The 12,989-nt window shown below is 32.6% G+C and overlaps 1 protein-coding gene across 2 annotated transcripts; it reads right to left on the reverse strand.

The window, feature by feature from the left end:
- Nucleotides 1-1,367: 1,367 nt before the first annotated feature.
- Nucleotides 1,368-12,989, reverse strand: LOC130236576 (solute carrier family 46 member 3). 2 transcript variants are annotated; one of them, XM_056467307.1, is made up of 6 exons: nt 12,862-12,989; nt 12,443-12,651; nt 8,368-9,232; nt 6,532-6,615; nt 6,178-6,334; nt 1,368-3,888 (listed from the first exon to the last, which is right to left on the reverse strand). In XM_056467307.1, the coding sequence occupies exons 2-6, from the start codon at nt 12,629-12,631 to the stop codon at nt 3,792-3,794; spliced, it is 1,392 nt and encodes a 463-aa protein (XP_056323282.1). In that variant the 5' UTR covers nt 12,632-12,651; nt 12,862-12,989; the 3' UTR covers nt 1,368-3,791. The 2 variants fall into 2 exon arrangements, with proteins under 2 accessions (XP_056323282.1, XP_056323281.1); XM_056467306.1 differs by having other exon boundaries at nt 12,443-12,989.

Below are 12,989 nucleotides of genomic sequence, written 5' to 3' on the forward strand. Positions count from 1 at the left end.
CACTCTCAGAAATAAAGGTACAAGAGCTGTCACTGGGGTGGTACCTTTTCAAAAGGTAAACATTTGTAACTAAAGGGTCCATAGACCATTTTGAGTGATGTAAACAAAAACAATGGTCCCAACGTATTTCCTGTTTTACATTTTTAATTTCTATAGCTTCCGAGAATCCAAAAAAAGACATATATTGACATATTGTTATGATAGCTGTTTTAATAATAAGGTATGACTGAACTGCCTCTTACGAAGTAGTTTGATAACAAGCAGGAAATGTTATTGGGCCAATGACATCACCACATTGAAATGAACTATCAACACCTCAAGGGTACATATTAGTACCTAAAAAGTACAAAAATGTACCTCTTGAAATTTTTAGGGATTAATAAAGACCTTTGAGGTACAAATATAAACCCTTTAAGTACAAATCTGTACCTTTTAAAAAGGTAACACCCCAGTGACAGCTCTTGTACCTTTATTTTTGAGAGCTACAGTGCTCAGCATATACAAGTACACCCCTCACAAATCTATCTTTTAAATTCATATTTTTAATACAATATTATATTTGTGCATATACATTAGATTAGTCAGTACTGAAGCCAAATCTGGAGCTTATCTAACAAAATAACTTAAGATAACGGTCCAAAAATTTGTACACCCAAATTGATATGTTATGGAAAAATATTAAATTCAAATTTTAAAAAAGGAAAAATCAAGAGAAGAAAAAATATTTTTTTTTAAATAGTTGAAATTTTGTAGGTTTTATTTTTTTGCAATATTTTGCTTGTATTTAATTGTATTATCTAAATTTCTAAATATGTTTGGTGACTAATATATTATTTTAATAAATATATTTGTTTAATAAATCTGTTTTGTTTAAATGCATCAAAATACATTGTCTATATTCACTGACAAATGGATAAAAAAAAAAAATCATTTGCAAAATGGGCTGTACTCAATTATGCTGAGCGCTAGTTATGGGGATGTATAATTGTGTATTTGCACTATTTATTTTTCTCCAGACAAATGTACTTCTTCATATCTTAAAGTTTACTATTCTCATACTCACTGAGAAAAAAAGCTTACAAATTGTGAAACATCATACAAATGAAATGATAAATTAAAACAAAGGATACAAATTCATATTGGGCTAAACACATCCATATGTATTAGTGTATATATAGTGCCACCTCCTGGCCACAACTATAAAACACACAGACAGTGGGGGAAAAAAAAATCTCTCTAAACATTTGTCTACCACAAAATAAAAAAAAACGCTATTGAATTCAGCTATTGAATTTACTTTGCAATTCATGACAATATTTAAGAAAACATTTGTAGAGAGGGACTGGACTCACAAAAGCCATAACTAGTCAACTTTTACAATATTTATTTAAGGCAGATGCTACATTACTAGTTGAATTAGAACTAGTCAAAACTTAATTCCTAGAACCTAAATTATAAAGCACAATTTCTGTTTCAAATAATACAAAGACACATTTGTTATTTCCCAAAAGACAGTATATTCATTACTGAATATACCATTTAAAATTAAACATCAAAACTGCAACCTTAGCTTGGTTTGAAAACGATAAGCTGAGCTGTTTTTTTTCCCAATTGTACAGCATGTACTGCTTGTCTGAGCTTATTGACTAACTGCTCATGACTCAGACCTGTTCAAACATGAGACTATTGAAAATCTGTCACACTTTTAAAAAATGCAAAACTATGAAATACTGTAAAGATCACACGTTAAGCATCATAAAATCAATCTTATATGCACATTCAAAAATCTAATCACTGAAGAAAACAATAAGATATTGCACATCATCCCAAATTAGAGACCTACTGTACTTCTATGGCAGTAATCTACTGATATTCCTTAATCAGTTATTCCTAGTAATTCAGGAGATACAACCAATTATTTCAGTTGAATATAACGTATCCATTCAGTCCTTATTTTTCAATAGTTAGTGCAACATTTCTTTGGTTCAATGGTGTGGATGAAAGGTTCTATTACTGATGATTTTACTGTTACTGTTGCAGAATAAATGATAGATTGGCCTTCTTTCTTCAAACTATTTGCATATTGAATTGGGATTGGTTGTCTTCATTAAATACCTTTGAAGCTTTATAGATGCCATTAACTAAGTATAGATTCTTGATCAGAGACAACAATGCAGAACCAAAGCCTAAAAGCTAAACTTGACACTTTATGAAAAAAAAAATCAAACGGGAAAAAGCTGAGAGGAGCATTGCACTTCTGTGTCGTAATTAAGCTGTTTGGGTTGCACTTCGTAAATCAAAATTTGAAAAAATAAATAAATAAATTCACCTACAATTAAATACATTTAATTTACTCCTTACCTGGACTTAGAATTTTACAATAAAGGAAAAATATATATATCTAACAGCCTTCAATTTTATAGTTGAATCAATTGATCTTTTCTAGTCATTTCAACTTGCATCAGTCAAACAGTCTAAACATATTTTTAGTGTAACTTTGTGTAACTTAATTGTTGAAACATAATTAACTTATTAAAATAAGTTGAAGTAACATAAAGCCTTGTGTTGTGATGGCATTTTTTTTCAATGACAACAAAAATATGCTAATATGTTATATTTTCCAATGATCCCTCTCTTTTAACTTAATAAATGCGCCGTCTAAGACATGTCATAAGGAATTTTTGTTGTGTGACACATTCTCACAGTATTTATCATTAATTTCCATTAATTTAGTCCCTTTATTCTTCAGGGGTCACCACAGCAGAATGAACCACCAACTTATCCAGAAAATGTTTTACACAGCGGATTCCCTTCCAGCTGCAACCCATCACTGGGAAACTCATTCACACACATACACCACGGCCAATTTTTAATTTTTTAATTCACCTATAGCACATCTTTAGATTGTGGGGGAAACTGGAGCACCTGAAGGAAACCCACACCAACACAAGGAGAACATGCAAACTACACATAGAAATGAAACTTCTTGCTGTGAGGCGACAGTGCTAACCACTGAGCCACCGTGTCACCCTATTTTTATCATTCTTCAGGTTATTAAGATTCTATAATTTGATGTTAAAAAGAAAAGTGTCCTATTATATATACTATTAAATGTCCTATTAGGTAAATACCCAATTATAAACATTGACACCGGTAAGGTAGAATGTAAATGCCATAGTAAAATGGCTTTAACATTATTTGTGAATTTGTAAATACGTATTGCAAAGACAAAAATTATTAAGGTCATGTCCAAGTATTGCATGATAAGTCAATATATTGATTATTGTGACAGGCCTAGTACCATCTCTTCTTCAAACCCTCACATTTGCCTAATGTAAACTGTATGACAAAATATAATTCTTCATAAAACTACAAATTAACTTACAATTATTTTGTTTATAAATGTTCAATCATATTTCTGAGATTTCCAGGTAAAAGTTTCAAAAACTTCCCCCAATTTGCTTGCTGCCTTGCAGACTACTGCTATTTCCATTAGGAAATATAAATCTTGTTTTGCTGAAATTAATAATATAATTCTATATTTTTATTTGACAAAATTCCTCTTTAGAAGTATAAAGTTCTTCTTCCCTTCTGTTGTAGCTCACTCTAAAACCACAATTAGCACAAACTTCAGCAAAAACATATTTCAGTGACTAAAAAAATACTACAGATAGTTGAAATTGGCTTGAACAGAATACCCACAGTTGTTTTCAGTTCTGAGTTTATCATCCAGTGTTGGTATGAGGAAAGTACACAGATGAACGATGAGGGTACTTGTACTCCCTTTGATTTTACGCTACAGGTGGGTCATCTGAGGCTTCAGTCCCATCTTCAGATAAGAGTGCTTGAGCGTCATTAGGATCCAACGGATGGACACACTTAAGAATTCTGGAGAGGCACACATTGAGTCGGAATCAGTCAACATTCCTATCATACCCATAGTATGTACAAAAAATACAAGCAGATGCAGAAAGGGGAAAGAGGAAATGGAAACCATAGCTGGCATTTTTGAACGAGGAACTATTATACGAGTAGCATTCAGGGATATTCAAAACCAGTTTCAAAGATATACTGGACCAACAAGGTGCTTTCCAAACCAAAAGGTCAATGTTGTGTTAAAAATCATGCTTTTACAGTAAATGTAATCTTGGTTTATACGGTAGTGGCGAGTGATAATATGTGATTGTTACATTTTCTGAAATCAGAGTATTTTTATAGTGCATTTAACACAAAACTTTAGTTTCAGTTTTACTTTAAAGAAATCTGTTTAGGCTAATAATTTTTAAAACAAATGATACTTCTTGTTACCTACGACTGTTTTAATCTTATTTTATTCCTTTTTCTGTTCTGAATACAGTTCAACATAAATTACATGTTAGGATATGGATCTAAAGAAATTATTATATATTTAATGTTTGTAAAGGTTTCATTTGAAGCTACAAGTACTCTGCAGTATTTCATATTATTATTTCTACATTCAATTATAAAATGTGGCTTACAGTATATATTGTACCAAGTATATCGATACCACTTGTACAGTTGATAAATAACTGGGTAAATAATTGTTCATTTAAAAACACCTTTTGTTGCAATCTTTAGCAAACCTTAAAATGTGTTGCATATTTAAGATGGTTGTATATGATTTTAAATTTTGCTACATTTGAAAATGTTGCGTCTTATTTTTTACATATTTAGGTCAAATAACAAAATTAGGTAAAAGCTTAAAAATATCAGATATGTACCACACTTGAAATAAAAGTAATTATTGCTTTAGCAGAATTCATGCAACACAACATAATAATTCATTTTATTTCTAATGCATTTTTTTCTAACACCCAAAGACAGCGCTTGTTCTGGTTTAAAATCAGCATTAAAAGAAAAATACCAAAAAATCTACCAAAAAAAAAATAGATTGATTTTTGCCAATAAAAATAATATTGGATCATTTTGGGTTAGTATTGGTCAGTCTCATGAGAGAGATTTCTTTGTCTTCCATGGTCCTCCTGTTATAAAAACTGCTGCATTACATTTTTCATCTAAAAACTATACTAAGGCCTTTCTCAAGCGTATTTAAAAAAAAAACTACAACACATACATTTAAATTGTAAAATCATTAATAAATACCTCAGGCCTTATTTTTCAAGTGGTTATTTTAGTAAATGCCTTTTTTTCCATCCTTATATTTCTAAAAACAATTCTAGGAACTTGATGCATTTTGTCGCAGAAAACCATGTGCTCTGGTGTGACACTTCAGTACATGCTCATTTTAAATCAGGCTATTCCACAAAAAAGTGATTTAGCTGAAAGACCCCATACAAAATTATGTGACTGAAGCCCACCGTAAAGCCCATGATCTGCACCTGTCAAGTTTTTTTAATAAATATATATTTTACTGTTTCAGAAGCACTATACAATTGTTAAGTATGGTTTTGCCTTTTTATTTAAAATGTCCAACAGGTCAAACAAGTCATGAAAAATAAAAATATTTTTCATAACTTCCTATAAAATAAACAGAACTATATGAATAGAGGTGTCCAAAATAAAGATAATGTTTGCTATGTCACACCACAGGACAATTTTACACTATAGTTCAGTAAAAACGCAGCTAAAATCTATGGGAGGCCAGGCATTCTCTTCATTGTCACCTAAATTGTGTAACTCTTTACCCTCTGATATTCACAATGCAGTATTTTTAAATCATCTCATAAAACTTACTTTTTTAGGCTAGCTTTTATTTGATTTTTAGATCTATTACTATTATTATAATTTTATGTGTTTTTAATATTTTTTATTATTACATACAAGGATGCAAAGAAAAAAAATTATCTTTTGCTGCTGCACATGTTATATGTCTGTAAAGTGCCTTGAGATGCAACTTTTATAGGCGCTACAGTATATAAAAATAAAGTTTGTTAATATTATTATTAATATTTTAATTTAGTTACCCCTTATATTTTTTCAAACATCAGACTTCAAACTACATGAATGTAACTTTTTTTTTTCTTCAAAATTAGCACCCATTTGTCAAGTACCTTTAAATATGAGCACAGATAAATCATTTTAATGAACTTCGGAATATTCCACCTAAAAAGCCCATTTTGATTTCCTGGTGCCTTTAAATACACGGTTCCTATTCCTAACCATCGGCAGTTGATTATATTTCAGAGCAGCTCTTACCCCAGTAAACTCATGGGAATGAGACAGAGTCCAGCACCCAGTAGGAAGACAAAACCTGGACACCAAGCCACAGTGGCTGCATAGATCCTGCTAAAACTGGCAGCAGACCCATTAGTGCTCAGCGTTTCTGTGAAGGCCACACAGGCGAAAAGCGCTCCTGAGAAAATACAACATTTAAACATTATTGTCTTTTCAAAGGAAGACAGATTTTGAAATGAGGATCCTTAAACACAACACTTTAAAAGTGCATAGTCGCACAAAAAACATCTTGAGCAGATAAGTGCCCTTATGATCTATGTTTTGCTGAATTAAGAGGTTTTGCTTTGGAAGAGAGGTTTTCAGAGAGTCATTCACCCTGTTCAGACTTTGAGACGACCTTTGACATCATTGAACGCAGGACAGGGAACGGCATGATGGCAAACATAGCAGGAATTCTCACTGTAAGCAAACATATCAATACACACATTAACTAGACAAAAAAAAAACATTTCCAGAATTGCAGGAAAAATCCCTTATTTTAAATGGCTACAAACATAGAGCTCACAAATCTGCCATTTTAATTAATATGGGACTGATATATGCAGCTAAATTACAAAAAAGTAGGTTTTATATTACTAAATCATTAAAATTTGATAAGAAAGTTAATTAACACTTCAGTAGTTACCCCAGTAATTGTGTTTAGTTATCATGGATGTTTATTGAGCAAACTTCAACTTAATAGTCCTGTATGTATAAAAAGTATATAAATGTGTGATAAGATAAAGATGTTTGATGTAACCCGGGAGAGCCAAGGTTTTCATTTAATTAATGTCATGATTACATATGCCACTATAATATATATAATACATAAATATATACCACTATATATCAAAAAATATGAGGTGTAGTTTTTTTACATTAATGCATTTGAAGGGCATAAAATATTCATTTATTTGGAGTTCTACAGTTTTAACAAACTAATTTAGTTCTAACAAACTAATTCAATTATGTTTTAAGTACATGACAAAATGTATATTTTTGCCATTAATAAAACCAATCTTAGTCGCTTTACTATAACTAAATATTGCTTGTTGCATAGCCATATTTCACATTTAATTTCATTCTGAAATTATTTTCTATTTCAGCTCTACTGAATAAATGAAAGACTGGTTTCTGTTAAAAAATATTTTATATAATTAAATGATCTAAATACATTTGTTTTTACCTTAATTAATTAATAAAACAAATAAGAAACAACCCTGGTTACTTTTTACAGAGTGAAAACAAAACAAAAAAAAAAACAATTATATACACATTTACATTGATTTTAATAAAAGTCATTTTTAGCTAAATACTATGTTTTTAATCAAAAAACTATGCCATGTTTGTTTCTTTTGCTGAGTGCTGAAATCTTACCCATTTCATACCCAGTTTAATTTGAAAATGGTGAAATCAAAAACATTTTTTTTCAGGCAATTCAAATAAAAAAATCTTTATGTAATCTTCTAATTTAAGATTTTGATAAGTGATTTTCATCTATTTTATTGTTAAGTTTTTTTTCCACAGAAAACATATTTCTAAAGGTGCTGTTGACTTGAAATTTTCCCCAGATGTTGATAGCAACCAAAGAAATCCATATATACAAAGAAAACAAACCTAATTTGTTTACAAAATAAGTTATGCGTAATAAAATGAAATCCAAAACACAGCAAAGGAAACTCTCAAATGCTTTCAGAGAAAGAAAATCCAATATAAAATACAAATTAAAGATCAGATTTGATAGACGAGACAAACAGAACCATTAAGATTTTTACACTCTGTTGACGTCTGTGAAAAACTCACACCTGAGCATAGCATGCGACTTCATTCTCCATACAGTATGAGGCGTCTTTAGGCTGCCATCACCAAAAAAGCCTTTTATATAAAGTATTAAATACAATTCAGTAGTTCAGTACTTTCTCCTTGTGTCATTCCATTGTTATTACACACAACTCATTTTTCAGCTTTTTTTTGTTTTATTTTTATGTCTGTATTGTTTGTGTTTTTAACCATAATCTGGTTCAATTCCATGTCAACAGCTCCTTTAGAAATATTATTCCCAGGAAAAACATGACGTGTTCAATACTTATTTTCCACATTGTATGTATATATGTGTGTGTAACATATAAATTTAAATGTCTTAATTTTTGAACTGCAAGCATTCATGCTCACCGAGGAACATTGTGAGCGTGGTCTTGGCGAAGCCGGTCATCAACATGTTAACAGCGACTGACAGCATCCCAATGAAGGCGATGGCGATGTTAGGCAGACAGAGGGAAAACAAAAACACACCAACAAAACTAGTAATAAAAATAGACGTGCTGGCAGCAGAGCCATATCCGACAAGAATCTCCGACCAACACAGCGGCTCATTGAGCTCATAAAGCGTGACTATGGACAAACCTCCAGTATTGACAAAAGACAAGGTGGAAAAGGTAATAATCAACAACACAAGTACCCATTTTCTTCGTCTACTTCCTCCAGCAAACAAGCTGTAGATACTGCATGCCAGATTCCGCAAGGCCTGACAACAAGCCAAGGTCTCCGATCGATCAATGACTCTAGTTTCTTCCAGGATAAAGAAGGCATATAGTAAATTAATGACCTGAAATACGGCGGAGGTAAAAAACGGCCAGTTGAACCCGGCTGCGTGCAAGAAGTAGCCAGTGGAGATTGAAGCTACGCCTGCCAGCATACCAATCATCATGTCGACCACGGCCATCCGAAGGGTTTTTTGTTTGCCATCTTCACACAAATCGGCCACATAGGAGAAGCAGCCACCTAGCATGGTGCCGATGCCACCAAAGAGGGCACTTACAAATGAGGCGGCAATGAGGAGGTAAAGGTTGAGCTCGAAGAACGAGACGATGAGGAATGAAAGTGTGTAGATCAGACTGCCAATGAGTGGCATGATAATGGTGATCTTTCGGCCACGCTGATCGCTGTAGGACACCAGGAGGAGAGTCACGATGAGGCTGGGGATCATGGAGGATAAATCAGTGTACATGGAGAACAGAGAAGCTGCTTTCTGCACCTCCTGGGACAAAAAAAGAAGAGGAGGAAAATAAATAAACCAGATGTGCTTATGAAAGCGTGTAAGTGTCTTATGAGGGGTGATGCAATTCCTGATCCAAAAATAAAAACAGCTTTAAAAAGAAAAATGAAAAAGAGAGAGAGAAAAAAAAAAGGAAATGAAACGCAGATGTTCGTGTATCTGTGACCAAAATTGGAATGCAACAGACTGAAATCTGAAACAGCAACAGGTGTAGCTTACTTTTATTTTCATTCATTCATTCATTTTCTTTTCAGCTTTGTCCCTTTATTAATCAGGGGTCGCACAGCAGAATGAACCGCCAACTTATCCAGCACATGTTTTACGGAGCGAATGCCCTTGCAGCTGCAACCCATCACTGGGAAACACCCATACATTCTCAATCACGAACATACACTACGGACAATTTAGCTCACCCAATTCATCTTTAGTGCATGTTTTTTTTACCTGTGGGGGGCATCCGGGGTAGAACCAGTGACGTTCTTGCTGTGAGGCGACAATACTACCCACTGTGCCACTGAGCCGCCTCATTTAGCCTCACATTTAATTTAAGGAAAATAAAATAACTTCTGACAGGAGGGTTTATTTAGTGAATAATACTGACCAGATGCATGTTGTCTCACTTATTACACAGTTGAAATATTGATTTATTAGTTTACTTATTATGCAAGTATTTACTTACAAAGAATTGTTCTGTCTTTCTGTGTGACGAAACATTGTTTTCCTGAATGACTGATCTAGTAAACTGTTGCAATGGACAACCGTTGCTTTTCAGAAATATTTGACTTCAGAGTTCAGCACTGGGTTGATCAGTATAAATTATTGAAGAGATATTTGCATGCACTGGGTAAGCTAAATTGTCTGTAGTGTACAGTATGTGGATGAATTTCTTTTCAGCTTAGTCCCTTAATTAATCTGGGGTCAACACAGCGGAATGAACCGCCAATTTATCCAGCATATGTTTTACGCAGCAGATGCCCTTCCAGCTGCAACCCATCACTGGGAAACATCCATACAAACTCATTCACAAACACACTACGGACAATTTAGCCTACCCAATTCACCTATATTTCTATGGGATTAGATACAGGGAAATAAGCTCTATTTCTGGTTTCAACTTGAAGGGTATTTTTGGCACTCAGACAGGCATGTTCTACACAATTGCTTTGGTAAAGGCAAACAAGATTAAGTTTGAAATTCAATATTATTTGTTATTCAGGTACTTCTTTTTATAAGACAAATTTACTCATGGAGCCACAGTGGAATCCCAAAGTCTATAAAGTTTAACAATATAAAAATAGGTGTGTCAAAACAAATGCTTATTAAGAACTAAAATCTAATCTAAAATTAGGTATCTTTATTACTTCTTGGGTTACAGGCATGTAACAAGTGTAAAAAAAATAAAAATAAAATAATAATAATAATAATAATAATACTTTTTTGGTAGGGCGGGTATATTTTACACAATATATCGTTTCATCATCGATATCGCAATGTGCACATCTGCAATAGTCACATGGCAGGATTTGCAGTGTTAAACAAAATGGAGTGAAAGTTATTCATTTGCACGTTTTTAAGCCCTGAAAGAATTTAAAACATTTAGGCACAAGAAATTTTACGTTTGTAACTTTAATAAAGTTTAATGATTTTTATTGAAATATTTATATCAGCAAAGACTTTTGCAGTATTATTTTCCATTTGATAATCAAATCCTGTACCTAAATAATACCATTTGACTGCCCCGAAAACAAAACAGTTTATTTCACTTTTATGTTAGCTTATCCTATATGGATGTATTTGCTTGTCAAAAATCAGGTCAATTTATTCTAAATTAATACATTCTTTCCAAATAGCAATTTTTTTAAGTCATCCGGTGTAATTGTATATATAATCGCAACATTTATCACAGAAAACGAAAACATTGCAATGCCTGATTTTTCCAATATTGAGCAGCCCTAGATTTTAGTACAAAGTCCCAAAAGAACTACCAATCTCTTGTGTAATAAAACAATAACGCTGCCATTTTTCTAAAGTCACGCACAAAGATTAAATATATGTAATAATTTATCATGTATGACTACTGTGCATCTAATGTCTTGCGTAATTTGGAAAAATTCAGAAAAGTATCATTACTTTCAGTTGAAATCAGAATTATTGTTATTGAATTTTTTTTATATTTATTTTCCAAATAATGTTTAACAGAGCAAGGAAATTTTCACAATATGTCTGATAATATTTTTTCTTCTGGAGAAAGTCTTATTTGTTTTATTTCGGCTAGAATAAAAGCAGTTTAAAATAAAAATGAAAATAAACATTTTAAGGTCAAAATTAATAGCCCCTTTAAGCTATATATATTTTTTGATAGTCTACAGAACAAACCATCGTTACACAATAACTTGCCTAATTACCCTAACTTGCCTAGTTAACCTAATTAACCTAGTTAAGTCTTTAAATGTCACTTTAAGTTGTATAGAAATGTCTTGAAAATATCTAGTAAAATATGATTTACTGTCATCATGGCAAAGATAAAATAAATCAGTTGTTAGAAATGAGTTATTAAAACTATTGTTTAGAAATGTGTTGAAAAAAATCTCCCCGTTAAACAGAAATTGGGGGGAAAAAATAAACGGGCGGGGGGGGTAATAATTCAGGGGTTTTAATAATTCTGACTTTAAATGCAATTCAATATTTTTAATGTAAAACACATGCACATAAATACTGGCACACAAATAAAACAAATAAATTCTAATCCTGAGGAATCTGCTAAATTAAAATACAAAAAAAGAGAAGCAGACACTTCCACAAAAAAACATTAAAGCAAATAATTTTTCTTAGTTAACCTTAAAACAAACAACACACTAAAATATACTCTGATAATAAACTCAACTTTAAATTTTATAAGATATAAAATATCTTCTATCTCCCCTAAACACCTTGAGGGGAACTGGTTGTCGACTAAAATATCTTGAGGCAGGTTTGTTAAAAAAAAAAAAGCAACTGCTAAAAAACACATCTACACTGCAAAAAATGTTTTTCTTACTTTACTATTTTAACAAGACTTTAGGTGAGAGAAAATGCCAAATTGTTTGCTGTATAAACCAAAAATGTAGTGTATATATGATTTCAGTGTCTAAATGTGTAAATAATATGAAAATGTTTGTGTCAGATATGAATGTAACGTGTGACATACTGTACCTCTTGTTGGCTGGTGTGGTTGCTGCTGTTGGCGGCGCATTGGGAAGTGTTTTCGGACACTGGATAGGTCGAGTTTGTGATCTCGAGCCACAGTCTTCGATACACATACTGCTGGATGAGAGGATAAAGCATAAAACTGGCAAACGCGTAAATCGCGACGACGGGCTCGATAAAGTACAGTCGCTTCATAGTGTCGTCGACGATGTGAGCTGCAAAGACAAGAACAAAACAAACAATTACATACATCTACCATAATCACACTACTTGCAGATCTACGTAACGTTAATTGGCTAACCATCAACCCCTTAACAACTTGCATCATGACAGCTTAAATTAACCGGTCAACCTGCCGACCACCTTGGACAGCTACCAGTCTATTCAGTTTACTTACGGACAGCGCAGGTATACTGAGGACGTACGTCTTCATCAAAGCAAATATAGACAGAGTTGCTCTCATCCGCCGAGACTCTTCTACAAGCTCTCTGACAGTTAAAAGTTGTTCTCTGTTTTGTTTATGAAACATGACTTGTCGCAACCTCTTATGAAA

The sequence above is a fragment of the Danio aesculapii genome, chromosome 10, assembly GCF_903798145.1.
Source record: "Danio aesculapii chromosome 10, fDanAes4.1, whole genome shotgun sequence".
Lineage (NCBI taxonomy): Eukaryota > Metazoa > Chordata > Actinopteri > Cypriniformes > Danionidae > Danio > Danio aesculapii.

Bases quoted from the DNA above. Each gene is read 5' to 3' on its own strand.
- LOC130236576 (XM_056467306.1), bottom strand. From the start codon at position 12,688: ATGTATGTAATTGTTTGTTTTGTTCTTGTCTTTGCAGCTCACATCGTC. The intron at 6,616-8,367 runs GTGAGCATGAAT...GTTTGCTTACAG, and splicing joins CACGCTCACAATGTTCCTCG to TGAGAATTCCTGCTATGTTT. The intron at 3,889-6,177 runs GTAAGAGCTGCT...GTGCCTCTCCAG, and splicing joins ATTCCCATGAGTTTACTGGG to AATTCTTAAGTGTGTCCATC.